We start from the raw sequence: 17,008 nt of genomic DNA on the forward strand, positions 1-17,008 counted from the left end.
GGGAGACCACATAAACAGTAGCACTGCTTAGATGCTAGGTGCTACCTGTTTATAAAACCAAGCAGCAAAGTGCATACGCGTGGTGTGAGGCTGACATGAAAATGTGCGTGGCTTTACTCCAAGTTTATTTTTTATACATCTCGAATTGAGCATTGAAACGGGTGTACACAAAATTCTTGTTTATACATGAAGTCTGTAAGCCACTTTATTTAATAATCAATTTTCTATATCCATTTTACCTAAGACAACAGAAACTCATCCTAATCATTTAAGTCTCACCTGTCAAGGCATTAAATAATATATCTATTAGCAGATAGTTTTGATAATAATCAAAGACTTACTACCTACCTTATAATTTACTGTATGTGAAAAAATAAAGACTCATCCAGGTTTGATTTATCAAAAGTAAATCAATTATTATAATTTTTTTCTTTAAAATGACTAGCATTTGAGCACAATTATAACTTTAATAATAAACAGTATGAAATATATTATGATTTTTTTTACTCCAAAAATGAAAGTAAAATATATATAATAGTGTTGATAATTTAAGGAATTTTCTTAGATTTACTTCACTGAGAAAATATACATTATACATCTTAATGAAAATTATGGAAAATATATATAGTACCTATAATTTCCATCAAAATGTAAATGTTTAATTTTAGAAAAATTAGCAACCTGAGGCAAAAATGGACAAAATACTTTTTTCTTTATTATCAAAACCCACTCAACTTACAAACTGGGGAAATTAATCATCAGTGCGCAAGTAATTCTTTTTAATAATACACAAATTATTGTTCCAGGCATTTTTACATAAAGATGGTCCTACATTAAATTGAGCACATAAATCATTTTATAATATGGAGATCATTTGAAGAATGGAAATCAAATTACATCCACTTTCACAACTGTTCATTTAATTCTGTTTCTTTTATCTAGCATTATGATTTGTAGCACAAACATAACCTGACTGAATTCAGCAATGGAAGGATACATAACTGGTTCTTCTGTAATTAGTCTTAATCAAGGATTACTCTTTTGTTGCATTTTAAAACAAAGCTCTGTCATTTCTGTTTTTGCAGTTACCTGAATAATTTTAGTTCCTTTCTGTTAGAAATTCAACTATACAAGTCCTTTCTTATTGCTTGAAGAAGTCACTACTCCTGCCAACTCCTTTAAAGGAGCTGGAAAGGCTGAAAAGGCTGGGTTCATAATACAATGTACAGTATTTAAGATGAACTTCAACATCTTTATCACATACTGTAAACATCAAAACTACAACAAGGGGTATTTTTCTTGAAAGGCTATAGCTTACAATTCAACAGTTAAAAGATGAATAAGAAACTCCTTTGCATATGGGCCACTTTCACTGGAACACACAAAGCTCAATGTACTGTGAAATAAAGTGTCTACCAGGGTTGTCTTAGAAAAGAGAGTACAAAAGCATCACATGCCATTCTTAGTTCTGCTTAATATAATTCAGTGTCACGCGTCAAGAATATCCAGCTATAGCATCTGGCACAAGCTAGGGACCAACTCTTTAAAGGGCTCCAATCAATCACAGAATTCAGTTACACATACCACCTCACTCACATGGAGCCACATTTCACATCAAATGGTTCACATGTAACCACATTTTTGGATCTGCTACTCATGATGTTACAAGATTAGAACAGTGACTGAGTGCTTCGTCACATCATTGTTTTCTGCATAATACTTTTAAATCACATGTTTAGACACCTTAGCAAAGATTTACGTCTTACCAAGTGGTGGCTTTGAGGCTAAGGATCTGCACTGGCAATCAGAAGGTTGCTGGTTCAAACCCCATAAATGCTAGAAGTGATTCCACTCCATTGGGCCAATGAGCAAAGCCCTTAACATGCAATTGCTCTGTCCTGGATATGATGTTAATCTGCAACCAGCCCTATAAGTAGGTCCTCCAACTAACAGGGAAAACGTGGGAGCTGGTAGCAGGATTGGCACTTTAGTCTCTATAAAAAAACTCACACTGTTCCATTCCAATCAAACTAGTCTGGCACGACTGCTCCCAGGTCCTAATTTCAAATATGTAGTAAACTGTTTACAATTCACATATTTGTTAGCATTTTGATCTGTTCTTACCTTCTTGTTTTTACACAGTTTTATGCAGGTTTATTCCAAACTAATATAACTTTTATGCTAAAATAATTTGAACTTAAATTACCATACTTTAATTGCTTTCTGAACTGTATGTTTCAATTATATTTATGCCATTTGAACATATTGATCAATCTAGAGTGAAACTGAAAAGCCATTGCCATAGTTAAAAGTTATCATTTAAATAACTGGTGTGTTTTGTTCAAAAAATGTTAAACAATAATGTATCAATTAACTATTTATTATGCAGCATTCTGTATGGTCACTCATGTTAACAGTAATTTATCTTAATAAAAATATCATTAAAAAAGGTTATACTGAAATTATATTTGATAATTTTTATTAGGACTGTCACATTTTCTTTTTCAGTTGTCATGTGTGCCTCTATATAATTATTATGGGACGCTGAATGTTGGCTTGTACATTTTAAATATTTTTGTTCCTGTTGCGCATCTTTATTAGTGGCATTTCAAACTGCCAACTGTTCCTTTAAACTTGATCTTTAGAGTGAGCTACAGGCAGGCTAGTGAAACTGATGCTCATTGAAGTGACAGAATGTTGTCATTTAAGTTAAAGATTGCCAAATGTACTGTCATTTATGTCTATGATATCAACATCAAATGGTGCTATCCCAATAGTTTACCACTTGTATGACAGTTGCATTTATTTTAATGGAAGAATATTAGTTAAAATCCATTAATGATTTGTGCTCTCTTTTCCTAGCATGTTTCATGCAACATTTATTCCAGTACATAACTTTCAAAATTTTAGCCCTTAAAAACATTTGCACTATTTCCACTGGTGCGATCGCCTTTACTTCCTCATAATTAGAGATTTTTGGGTATAATTAGAAATGTGAGCTATTGTCTCCTAAAATGATTAGTCAGCAAATTCTGTTTAACATATATCTGTTAAATATAAATGTAATATTCAGCTCATATAGATACTGAGATATTTCAGAATGATTTGCTGTTTAAAGAATAATTTGCTAATCAAGACAGTCATCTTTTTTTTAGTTATTGTTAACTTCTATTGTTTGCTTCTATACATTAATTTGACTTCTTTCTTTCTTTCTTACTTACTTACTACCACATATGCCATTCCTTTAGCAATTAGCACTGTAAAATGACATTCTAAATCTGCAGTGTCTACACTGTTTTCCCCATATAGATAATAAAATCTAATAACATTTCAGAATCTACCCTATGTCAGATTCACTCACAGTCAAAGCAACTTTACACTGAGAGGAAAATTACATTTCTAAACATTATGCCCTGTGGTCACCAAGTTTGAACATATCTTCTTGCAAATTTGATAGGACTTTGAATAGATTCTTTCCCATATGGCATCTACCAACATTTTTTATAATTTGTATTCTTGTCTGTCTGTGGTGGGTTGGCACCCTGCCCAGGATTGGTTCCTGCCTTGTGCCCTGTGTTGGCTGGGATTGGCTCCAGCAGGCCCCCGTGACCCTGTATTCGGATTCAGCGGGTTAGAAGATGGATGGATGGATTCTTGTCTGTCTACTTTATATTTATTCTTTAAATGCTTATTTTTCAACACTTTTGCATTGAATTACAGCAAAATGTTCTTCAAATAAATGTAAAACACAGTGTAAATCCAAAACAAAAACAATTCAGGTGAGAGGATTGTTTCAAGATGAATATACCAGGTTGGGGAGCATGAACTGCCACAGCAAGTTGCTGCACCCACCACATGACAAAACAGCTCAGGATCCTGGTTGGCAATCCCCCAGGCAGACACCCAGTCCAGTCCCACCCTCGGGAAATGGGCCTCTATCTGCTGCAGCCAGGTGTTACGCGGGTGTCTCCTTGTCCTGGTTTAACCACATGGGTCCTCAACAATGAGGATACTGTGAGCTGGATCACCCTTGGGGAATCGCATCACATGGCCATAATGCTGTAACTGACGATCTCTCACAATGCAGGTAATGTGCCTCATCCAGGACTCTGTGAGCAACCACTCATTCCACACAAAATCAAACCCAAGGATTCTCCAAAGAGACACAGTACCAAAGGAGTCCAGTGTTCATCTCAGGTCACTGGATAGCATCCATGTCTCGCAACCATATAGCAAGACAGGAGTCTTATCAAGTTTATCATTTTAAATTTTGCTTCCTGTAGTTTTATTATTTTTATTATAATAGTACACTTTCCTTGCTCTACATGATGCCTGTTTGAAGTTGCATGTTACCTTCTAGTTTAACTTACTGCTAATAAACACAGTGCAGCCCTGTATGAAATACAAACATGTAAGCTTATGTAAAAGAAGGTCACATAAGGAACAGAGCTACTGGAATAACAGAAAACATTATTTCTAGTTAAATTCTAGCATCTTTCTGTTTTAACAATTTTATGAGATATTCTCATTATCGATTACCTGTCTTTACAGTCTGCCATCCTAATGAAAAGGGGCTTCGAGCCTGTAAATTGTAGGCACTGATTGGACTGTGATTATCCACTCCACGACTCCAGGATAATGTAGCAGTGGTATCAGTGATTTCCTCAACTATCACAATCCCAGGTGGCCCTGGAGGACCTAGAAGTTAAATATAAAAAAAAAGTTACTGCTGTAAACAGACAACAATATGACCTATTGTTTTTTGTACTGTCAGATATGGCCAAATTACAAATTAAAAATAGTCAGTAGACATAGTAGGCATTAGAACTTGGCATGCATACTTTTCACTACAAAAGCAAAATGGTGAACAAGAAAATATGATTGAATTTGCTTCTCATGAAGCAAGAGCAGCCAGTTACATGTAAATGCATTAGGAAAAAGATGGGAACCAAGTGAAACAGCAGAAGAATTCTTTTTTTTTTTTGAAAATGTGAACTTAAGAGCTTTTTCTCAGCTGTTTCAGGGAGAATTGCAAAAGAACAGTGTCTTTTAAACTGGTAATAATATTCCATTTATATGAAGTCTTTCATCCCCACAGGGATTCCATAGCACTTTCCGCAGAATAAAGAGTCACTTCTGTATCGGCTGTGACTGCAGAGCTACTTTGAACAGGAACTTGGGTTTCAGATCTTTCCAAAAAGAGGTCAGGTAATTTGTTCTAGGTCAATCAATGTCCCAGTGCGCAAGAGGAGATATGAACCCAGGGCTCCTTGAATCGTGATCCTTCTTTTGACCACTGAACTGACTCCTGACAAAACAAAGACCAGTTCTTTTAGTATCTAAAACCAACATTTTTAAAAGTTATTGATATGAAATCATGTTTGCAGCCTGCTGTTTTTAAATGAAATCCAGACAACTCTCATTTATAAATAATGTAATCAAAAATATATTACCATTTTTGACCTGGTCATTGTGCAGCTCTTTGGCGGTACTTATGGAAATGTTTTATTGAGAGCTAAGATTTAAGTGAATATTGAAATTAATATCAGATTGTGAGAAAGAAGGCTTTTGGAGGTCTGCTGTTTGTTTTAGAATTTCATTTTAACAAAGGTTTCCTCATTTATGGTTATTTAAGGGATTTGTTGCACAGTCCTGTTTCTAACTACTGTATTACTCATTCAGACGTGCCCTTTTTATAACCATTAAATAATGTCTGTCTCAACCAATAATTGTTTAGTTTTTGAAAAAATGTGGTTAGTGTTTCATCTTAAGGGACATGAGAAATGGAACGGACCTGAAATTATGCTAATTTCTTCTATGCTAATCATTTTGCCCAAAGTGTAAATTGTCATTTGAATAAAAAGGACATCTTACTGCAGCTGAAATGATTATTGATTATTGTTCAAGGGTGTTGGGACTTATCAGTTCAAACATTTAAATGTGAAGTCTGGAAACAATTTATTCTAATAAGTATAGTCCATACAAAATGAGGGAATATGTGTATATTTTTAAAAGAAGTGTTCAAGATGTGTTTCAACTCCGCATTATAGACTGTGACATGTGAGTCGGTGTCTTACATCCCAAAGTCAAGGCCAAGTCTCAGTACTTTAGCAAAACCAGCTTCATTCAATCAAAACAGGAACAACAAGATTATTAATTGTAGCGGGATCTACCATTCTACTATACACAGACACAGAAAACAGGCAGGGTCAGGGACGGGTTAGTGGCGAAGTTATAATGTTCCCTGCATCACCCATCATGCAACCGGTGGCAGCGGTCAGCCTGTAGTTGTTTCTGTGGCACTGTTGAATCTGCAGTTGCCTCGGTGAAGGACAAGCATCCCTGAACAGACGCAGCAATCGCGATTCTGCATGCCGTCCCATTGAAGGGGATCTCAAAAGAGACAATCATGCTTCTGCATATTGTCTCTTTGGGGAGGGTCTCAAAGAGTTCAGAAGTCTCACAGCATTAAAAATACACTTAAACAGCAGTCAAAGAAACACGCTCTGAATATAACATAATGCTGTCACACGCGTGTGCATAGGGGACAGCTTAAGGTCTCTACTGTGGAAAATTCAGTGACGCAGACCGGAACATTAATGGCTATACCACTGCTGACATTATATGTGGTGTATGGCCACCTGGACCCATCTCTTCCTGCCAGAAGGACCTAAAACCAGAAAATCTGCCATTTTGATTTGATGTCTGAAAATGCATTCTCACAATTACTGTGAGAATTATTTCACCATTATTGTTTTGTCAACAATTATATGGGGTTCAGCCATTTGGTGCCCCAACTCTTTATGATGTTTTTTGTCTTTTGTTAAAATGGTTATATTTACTGTACTCCAATACATTTCAACAATGACAAGGCAGATTTTTTAGAATGGATATGGTCATTTTAAGATATAACCACATATCATGTGTCTTATAAAGAGTCATGCAAAATGTAAACTGCACTTCTCTGAGTAAGCAAAGACCTAAAATGAACAGATAGTACATGGACAGATAGTACATGAACATACCCAAGATGGGGCAATTCCTTTTGAATAATATTGGTATTATTAAATTTACTCTAGCAGTCTGCCAAAGATTTTATCCTATCCCGAGTCCATATTACGATACTATCTGCTTTCAGCTTTGTCTGCCTTTGTGTAGTTCTTGATTTGTACTTTCTAGTTCACAGTAGGCACAGTAAGAGTGTAAAATACCTGATGGTAATCAGAGGTCACGTTGGTGCTCCAGTGCTGGCAAAACAATAAAATGTTAGTCTTGTACCATGGAATATACAATAAATTATCTAAGAAGAATACTACAGACTCCCTTGGATATGCATATCTTAAGTAAAATGATATAATAAACATTAAAATGATTACAGTGATCCCTCGCTATATTGCGCTTCGACTTTCGCGGCTTCACTCCATCGCGGATTTTAAATGTAAGCATATCTAAATATATATCACAAATTTTTTGCTGGTTCGCGGATTTCTGCGGACAATGTGTCTTTTAATTTATGGTACATGCTTCCTCAGTTTGTTTGACCAGTTGATTTCATACAAGGGACGCTAGTGGCGGATGGCTTAGAAGCTACCCAATCAGAGCATGTATTACATATTAAATAAAACTCCTCAGTGATATACGATGTGCTTTCTGCATGGTGCTTGATTGTTTCTCTCTCTCTCTCTGCCTGACGGAGGGGGTGTGAGCAGAGGGGCTGTTTCCACAGAGGCGGTTTGCCTAGAGGATACGGACGCTCCTCTACAAAATGCCGCTTTATTGCGGTGCTTCGGCATACTTAAAAGCACAAAAGCACGTATTGATTTTTTGATTGTTTGCTTTTCTCTTGCGCTCTCTCTCTGACATTCTCTGCCCCTGACGTTTACTCCTTTAAAGAGAAGATATGTTTGCATTCTTTTAATTGTGAGAAAGAAATGTCATCTCTGTCTTGTCATGGAGCACAGTTTAAACTTTTGACTAATGGGTGTTATTTCATGTCTAGGGGGCTCTAATAATGTTAACAGTGTGGGAGAATTTATAAGGGCTTAAAATATATAAAAATAACCATACAAACATATGGTTTCTACTCGCGGATTTTCATCTATCGCGGGGGGTTCTGGAACGCAACCCCCACAATCGAGGAGGGATTACTGTATTCAATTACACATACTCAGGTAATATTATTCTGTGACCCAATCTACTAGAGCACCACCCTGCCATAGACCTGTACTGTAGTTCTAGTTAGTTAAGAGCACAGTTTCAAAGGTAAAGCAGGCTAAAATAACAGAAAACACCCTAAATTTTTTTTTTGAATTCTTACTTGACTATATTTAAATGGGCACTGAGTCTGAAGAACTGAAGACAACATTGAATTATGGCTCAGCCAAATAACTTTTTTATATTGCACAATAATAAACAGTAGCACCATAATCAAGGGGCCTATCAAGACTGATTACTTCCCATAGTTACAAGAAGAGGTAACCACTGGAACATGATGCAGTGTGAATGCTGTTTTTATCATGGTAGCACAATTGCCATCACACCCTTCATCATCACGTGGAAGATAAAGGCAAGCAGCAATGCTTGTGTGAGGTTTCTATTTATTCTTTTTCTCTGGAAGTCTCCTTCCTTCATGAAACCTCCTAAAACTTGTCAAAGGATTCAGTCCTCTTCCTTATCATACAGGCTACTACCCTTTAAATACTGAGCATTACCCACCCTGTGAGTAGCTTGTAGACAGTTGCCTTCCCACCTTGCCTATGATGAGTTTTCTTGCAAACCCAGTAACGAGAACTGAAAACACCATAGTGTGTCTTCATAATTGAATTTCAAGATCTCTGACATAATGGGACTTCCTCTGTCATTGTGGGAAGTGGATTTTATTATTAAGCAATAATTGTATTTTCAGGTGTTCTTATAAAATATATACAGTACTTTGCTAATAACACATAAAAATCCTGTTTGTTTTATTATACATCACAACGACATCAGCTTTATCTGAAAGAGAGCTTAATATCAAGCAGTGCCAATAATGAACTTAATCCCTCAAAATGCTACAAGAAAATACTACTATTTTTAAGTGTTCATTTAATGAAATTGTCACTTTGAACAGAAAAAGGAAAAAAAAAAACGTAGATGACAGCAAAACATCAGGGGATCTTTGAACACACAGGAATCCTCATAAAAAGGATTAACTTAGTGCTGTCAGGACTGTCTGTAAAGGAATTTTACATTGGCTGATTTGTGTGGAGTGCTGAAATATTCAAGTGATGCTTTAAGCAAAGAGCTATTAGAGTGTCTATGATAATTCAAGAGAATTTAATTGATAATGGGAAACTGAAAGTGCAATCAATTAAATTTTTACTAAGGAAATGTGTTTGGATTAGCTGCTGTATCCTTTATCCATGGATGGAAAAATGAGGGAAACAAAAATAGATTGCAAGGATGATGACATGAAAATTAACTGCTGCTTTGTTTTCTTTTTGAGTTATAGCTACATGTTATATTGTCTCAATGACTAGCCCCTGAGGATATATACTATTTATACTTTTGGATGATTGGCTTATTTAGTAATATTTGTAATTGCTTTTCATAATTGCAAATTCTATTATAATACCAGAATTAGCAAACGAGTATATTACATCCACAATAAAACTACTCACACATTCAAATACTTATTAGTAAGATGTGTTCCTTGTGAATCTATCAAATCAAATAGGTTAAATTATTAGTGTCCTGCAGACAATGCCTTATTCACGCAAACCACTGATCAGGTTGGGGAGCATGCACTGGTACAGTGCATTGCCGCACCTAACACATGAAGAAACAGCTCAGGATCCCGGATGGCAACCCCCCAGGCAGACACCATCCGGAAATGACCATCTATCTGCCTCGGCCAGGTGTTATGTGGGCATCCTCTTGGCCTGGTCCAGCCACTTGGGTCGTCGACAATGAGGGAATCGTGCCACAAGGCCATAGTGCCGTAACTGACACTCCCTCACAATGCAGGTAATGTGCCTCATTCAGAACTGCTCATTTGACACAAAGTCAGCCTAGCAGTACCCAAGGATTCTCCAAAGAGACACAGTATTGAAGGAGTCTCTTTATGTGAGGGCCTTATTTCATACTAAAAATGTAGCTGTTCTAACTCTGAGGGCTGAATAACTCACTTCTTTATAGGGTGTACAAATTTCTATAGCTGCCTGCCTTGCCAGAATATGCATTGTTTTTGACAGGACTGATGTGATTGGTGAGTAACCACAGTGTATTTATGTACAGATAGCTAGTCTCTATGAACCAGCATCGTGGACTAGTGCTAAATAGACCTGAATCTCCACCGGATCTTCCTCATACCAGTAAGCCTTCACCCAAAATCTGCTCAACAGGCTGAGCTTAATCTACCCTCTTACATGGTTGAGGAGTATCATCAGGTAAGATGAATTGTGTTTTCTTATATACACTTATAAAACTAATATTAGGCTCTTTAATGACAGAGTAGAATAAATAAAAATTATAATATATTAACTAGATCAAATTGAATTTCCAATTTTCTCACATTTATTTGAAATGCATGTGGTCCTAAATTGGCCGTAGTTTGTGGTTGGGGTGTGTGTGTATATGTGTTTGCCCTGTAATGGACTGGCACCCTGTCCTGGATTTATTCCTGCCTTGCACACTATGTTAGCTGGGATGAGCTCCAATTATCCCCAGTGACTCTGTAGAGGACAAAGCAGGTTAGAAAATGACTGGCTGATGAAAAGTTTAGGTTGACCTTGAGTTTTAATTTTACATAATGCACAAACTATCACTAAATTTAAATAAGGTGATTTTAATTTCATATATATAATATATAATAAAATTATATATTATGAATTACTTTGGTCAGACATTTGAATAAACACCTGAAGAATCTGTTAATCTACAGAAAAGCATTTGCCATCACATTACAAAGGTGGGAGTTTTATGTTAAATAAATAACAGTGAATAAAAAAATACTTATACTTAAAAAGTTATATTGCTTTATTGTATTCCAAATTAGACGTATAATTCCCTAATTAACATTTACAGTACTCTGCCTTTAACTTACACACTGTATTGTATTATGGGTAATACATTTTTTGTTCAGGCCATCAAAATGAAATTCAAGACAGCTAGTGTACAATTAGATAAAAAGCATACTGTACTTGATAAATTAAAAAGAGGGCTTAATGTCTTAAAGGATACACTGTCATAAGTAAATCTGTTACTGAATATTTATGCATGTATAAAAAATAATGGATACCAAATCAAACTATGATTACTTATAAATAATTAAAAATATTCAGATATTTTTGGAAATGATTTCACTATTACATGCTGAGCCATTTAAACTACTCTTTTATATAATAAACCTTCTCCTATCATTTCCTGCGTGGCCCTCCATTACTTGATATAAATCATAACAATTTAAATAATCAAATTATTTAGCTTAAAAGCATAATTGAGATCCTCGTCCTTTGGCTTTTGCTTGGAATTCCAACAGCACTCCTACCTCCCCAAAAAGATATTTTTTTTCAGAATGCATAATAAACTTTCTTAAATAAAACAATGAAACAAGATACAAAGGAATATGCTACCATCTAGAAGATTACAAACTAAAAAGCAACAGTTCTACCGGCACCATAAAAGAAATCTGTGCATATTCAAAATGAAGAAATGTTGTAGCTATTTATTTACTGTTTTTAACAGTTACAGTATGTCTGTATAGTTTATATTATGCCCAAGCAATCATTAATGATATAAACTCAATTCTTATTATTCTAACACAATGTATTATATATAGATCAATCCAGATTGTATATGTTTAAGGTCAAATACTAAAGAAGAGTTGGTGGTATAGAACCAAATACACACTTAAATGGATAGTTACAAGTAAAATCTGGCCATAGCACATTACTGAGATATTCATAAAAAGGGAAGCATTATCAAGTCATTGACACTGCAGTGAAGCAGGCTCTCCAAATCTCAAATCTTGAATCTTTGTGATCTTTATCTGACTGTTGGTATACAGGTGATAACCTGAAGTTTATTTAACCCTAAATTGAACAAAACCTTTACCACAAAAATTAAACAAACCATGGTTCATGATCCGATACAAAGGAATTTGATGAAAGCATGTAAATTAAATATTCTAGAAAAGTGTATTTTAAATAATTCATTTGCAGAGGAAGCCTTCTTGAGTGAAATAAAGTAAATGAATTTACAGATTCATCATGCTGATAAGTATGGTAGTATAACCGCAAGTGGAAGAATACAGTCCATGTAATTATCAAACAAGTGTTTATTATGGTTTAAAGTAAACTGACAGGAAAATATTTAACACACTTTGATTATTTATAATTTTCACATACAATATCTTAAGAAAAACTAAGATGACTTTTATTCATAAATTGCCACCAAAGATATGGTTCAAAACCCCTTAGTAAACCAAAATGATCACAGAGAACAGAATTGTGACCGCAAAATACAATATATTTTCCGTTTGGCACATCATGTGGTAGAAGGTGAGTTTCCTGCACTTTTAAAACTTCATTTTGTGGGTCTAGTAAAGTAGTGAACATCTTTTTAAAGTAAAGAAGTCTAAATCCCATACCACCAGATGAACTCACTGTTACTCTACCTGAAGGGAATGCTTATGCCATATTTAGATTAGAGGTAAAGACTTTGGATGATTATATCAATGAGAATCTATCAAATGGATTTGTTAGAGCGCCTACTAATACTGTTGGGGTGGGGTTCTTTTTGTCAAAATGAAAGATGGCTCATTGTAGATGATAGAGAATTGAATAAGACCACTGTGAAAAATAACTCCCTTCCACTGATCTCCTTCCTATTATATCAAGTAAATGGATCTACTGTATACATCAAACTTGATCTCAGAAGTGCTTATAATTTAAACAGAATCAAAGAGAGTGATGAGTTGAAAACAGCTTTTAATACTACATCTTGATATTGTGAGTATCTTGTAAAGCCTCAGCAAATACAGCTGCTTTTTTCCAATTAGATAGATAGATAGATAGATAGATAGATAGATAGATAGATAGATAGATAGATAGATAGATAGATAGATAGATAGATAGATAGATAGATAGATAGATAGATAGATAGATAGATAGATAGATAGATACTTTATTAATCCCAAGGGGAAATTCACATAATCCAGCAGCGGCATACTGATACAAAAAACAATATTAAATTAAAGAGTAATAAAAATGCAGGTAAAACAGACAATAACTTTGAATAATGTTAACGTTTACCCCCCCGGGTGGAATTGAAGAGTCGCATAGTGTGGAGGAGGAACGATCTCCTCAGACTGTCAGTGAAGCAGGACAGTGACAGCAGTCTGTCACTGAAGGTGCTCCTCTGCCTGGAGATGACACTGTTCAGTGGATGCAGTGGTCCTCCATGATTGACAGGAGCCTGCTCAGCGTCTGTTGCTCTTCCACAGATGTTAAACCGTCCAGCTTCATTCCTACAATAGAGCCTGCCTTCCTCACAAGTTTGTCCAAGTGTGAGGCGTCCTTCTTCTTTATGCTGCCTCCCCAGCACACCACTGCGTAGAAGAGGGCACTGTGTCATCATCAATTATTGGTAAATGATACACCCCAAAATTTACTGGGGGGTTTATGACTTTGTATTGATATATTTTATTGGAGGCTTGAGTTTTGGGGTTATATTGCTATTTTAAAGTTTTCTCCAAACTTTTAGGAACAAGTGAAAAAACAGCAAAGGGAGGGATGAAATTGACCTTCAATTAAACTATCAAATTGTGGATTAACTCAACAGTTGAGGATCATTAGTTCTTTTGGCTCCTTTTTGGCGCTTTTTTTAGTATCTGTATCTTGGCACACTGCGAAATGTCCTCCTTTCCAGGCATTAACACATGGGTTGATTTTCAAATGCTAATTCATTTAATTCCTGACACAACGTAACTTAAGCCTTTCATAGTAAATCCAGACCAATTTTTAAAATAATATAAAATCAGAACTAGATCTGAATGTATATCTATACTAATAAAAGGCAAAGCCCTCACTGACTGACTGACTCACTCACTGACTCATCACTAATTCTCCAACTTCCCAAGTAGGTAGAAGGCTGAAATTTGGCAGGCTCATTCCTTACAGCTTACTTACAAAAGTTCGGCAGGTTTCATTTTGAAATTCTATGTGTAATGGTCATAACTGGAAGGTATTTTTCTCCATTTACTGTAATGGAGTTGAGCTCGAAAGCCGTGGGGGGTGGAGTTTCGTGTGACATCATCACGCCTCCCACGTAATCACGTGAACTGACTGTCAACGCAGTGCCTAGAAAACCAGGAAGACCTCCAAAAAGCGCTGAAGAAAACATGCATTATATAATTGAGAAGGCAGCGAAACAATAATAAGCGAGCGAGTGACATATACAACCATATTCATGAGTGCTGCTACTTCGGAAACAAAGCACGGTGTAAACCTAAACTTTAAATTAAGTTCATAGACAGGCTGCCGCTGGCGTTTCTCATGCCCACTGGTAATGCGGGATACAAGTTTAATGATAGGACGCATGATATAAATGAGAGTTTTGATCACTTTGTAACTAAGTTGAAATTGCAGGTGAAGGGGTGTGCTTATGCAAATTCCGAGAGACTGTGTTTGTGGGGGATTGACAGTTAAGGCGGGTGGGGGAGTCACGTCATCATTTCCCCTCCCATTTACCTCATTTCGCTCTGAGCTGAGCTCCGCGGCTAACGCCGTCTTCCGAAGCAACTTCGTTTGTGAATTTCCCCTTGGGATTAATAAAGTATCTATCTATCTATCTATCTATCTATCTATCTATCTATCTATCTATCTATCTATCTATCTATCTATCTATCTATCTATCTATCTATCTATCTATCTATCTATCTATCTATCTATCTATCTATCTATCTATCTATCTATCTATCTATCTATCTATCTATCTATCTATCTATCTATCTATCACACTGCCACCAAATACTCACAGAAAAATCCACAAGTTAATACACACGCTGTCTCTAGAGTTTCTCCACACTGAATCAGCCAGGCACTACTTACAAAAGGTTACATTGACAATCGTGTTACGTTATTTTTAAAATCTTTCCTTTTCTTAGCACAAGCACAGCTGAGAAGCTTCGATGCATGTGCTCCATAACGCGTTAAAAAATAATGCATTTAATCACACTTTGCATTACAAGCAAAGGGGAATTTTGTCAATGCATGATTTCCTGGTACACCGATTACATTGATCAGCGCATCCCGATTCATTTTACCCTCGCACCCCCTTAGTTTGAGAAGAAGTATGAAAAAATATGAGGTTAACACAGAAAAACAGATCACCAATTCAAGCTTTATAAATAATCGATTCGCCATCAATAATTGTTTTGGTAAAGCCATACTCAGTGTAATCCTCCTTCCATTTTATAATTTTTCTGCCACTAGCCATGATTAAATGAACGGTAAAAAAGTAAGAGCGAAATGAGGGTGACTTATTTAGGCAGGCATATATATGACAGCAACACTCATGACAATGTCAATCATGTTACGTTATTATTAAAATGTTTCCTTTTCTTTTTCATTACTTCTTTAACACACTACTTCTCCGCTGCGAGGCGCGGGTATTTTGCTATATATATATATATTTATATGAATGACCTCCAAAGAGCGCTGAGACTTGTCATATCTTGAACGTGTCTGCAAAAACTGGGGTCTCCTGCCCAGCAAAAGGCGAGCAGCCGGCGCGCGCGCATAGCTGTGCCGGCCTTTGAGATGCTGACTGCGCTTCTGCCTTAAGTCAAAGTGAGCACTTTTAATTTTTGTCATCCTTCCCCTGAGCTATAGCCCAGACAAGTGCAAACACGGGACCAATTTTTCTACACCGCAGCGAACTAATATTAAAGCGATTCGCACTTTCTATTTTGCACGTATACGATTATGAGGTCGTCAGCTTGGATTATGAAGACACGCACACGAGTGGAGGACTGACAGTGCCATCACAACCGATTAATGGCAGGGACGTCTCACCAGTTTACACAAGACCCACGCGACTGTCCCCAAAAGGCGATCATATCGTCAGCGAACACATCTCTACACTATATAAAAGAAAAAGGCAACTTTCCTTTCTTTACACCTTTTTTCCTTTTATCCCAAACCAAAGCCTTTCTCTCTTAACACTGCAGAGGACACAAAACTAATTTTCTTTAATTGCTGGTAATGCCGGTAAGGCACATTACCAGAGGCAGAAATTTGAACATTCACATAGAAAATGTCATTTCTATACCACAGCCGTCGTGTAGCGCCTTTCAAAAGGGATCAACTACCGAGAGATGATCCAAAACATTTTAGCTGCTGTTAGTACTACTTACCTGTTGTGTTACACAGTCTTTAAAATGTAGTTTACCTGCAACCACTCCAGTAGTGCTCAATGTACCTGTACTTCTTAAAACGTTAATGTTTTACTGTTTAATAACTTATAGACTATATTTTATTATTTTTCCCTTGCACTCAGTGACCTAAGCTATACACACACATATAGACACATACATATATATACACATATATATACCTGTGTGTATCTTTGTATGTATGTGTATATATATATACACACACACACACACCTATCTACATTATATATATATACACACACACACACACACACATAAATACATACATACACACACACATATATAATTTGTGTGTGTGTATGTATGTATGTATGTGTATATATGATGTAGATAGGTATGTATATATATATATATATATATATATATATATATATGTGTGTATATGTAGATATGTATATAGATATGAAGATATGTGTGTATATATATGCATATATGTATTGTCACGCATGCGCGAGTAGGAGGCTGCGAACGGATCTTAAACCGCTTCGAAAGGCGTTACGCCGGCGGGAAGTGGCGGGGTACTAACCTTTCTCCTTTGTCTTCCAGAAAAAGAGACGCTCCGCCATCATTGCC

The 17,008-nt window shown here is 36.1% G+C and overlaps 1 protein-coding gene across 4 annotated transcripts in view; it reads right to left on the reverse strand.

The window, feature by feature from the left end:
• Positions 1–17,008, reverse strand: part of cntn5 (contactin 5) — a 1,359,131-nt gene that overhangs the window by 114,491 nt on the left and 1,227,632 nt on the right. For all 4 annotated transcript variants that reach the window (XM_039744349.1, XM_039744347.1, XM_039744348.1 and 1 more), the window contains exon 17: positions 4,540–4,698. In XM_039744349.1, coding sequence (XP_039600283.1) covers positions 4,540–4,698 — 159 coding nt within the window. The remainder of the gene's footprint in view (positions 1–4,539; positions 4,699–17,008) is intronic.

Source organism: Polypterus senegalus, chromosome 2 (genome assembly GCF_016835505.1).
Source record: "Polypterus senegalus isolate Bchr_013 chromosome 2, ASM1683550v1, whole genome shotgun sequence".
Lineage (NCBI taxonomy): Eukaryota > Metazoa > Chordata > Cladistia > Polypteriformes > Polypteridae > Polypterus > Polypterus senegalus.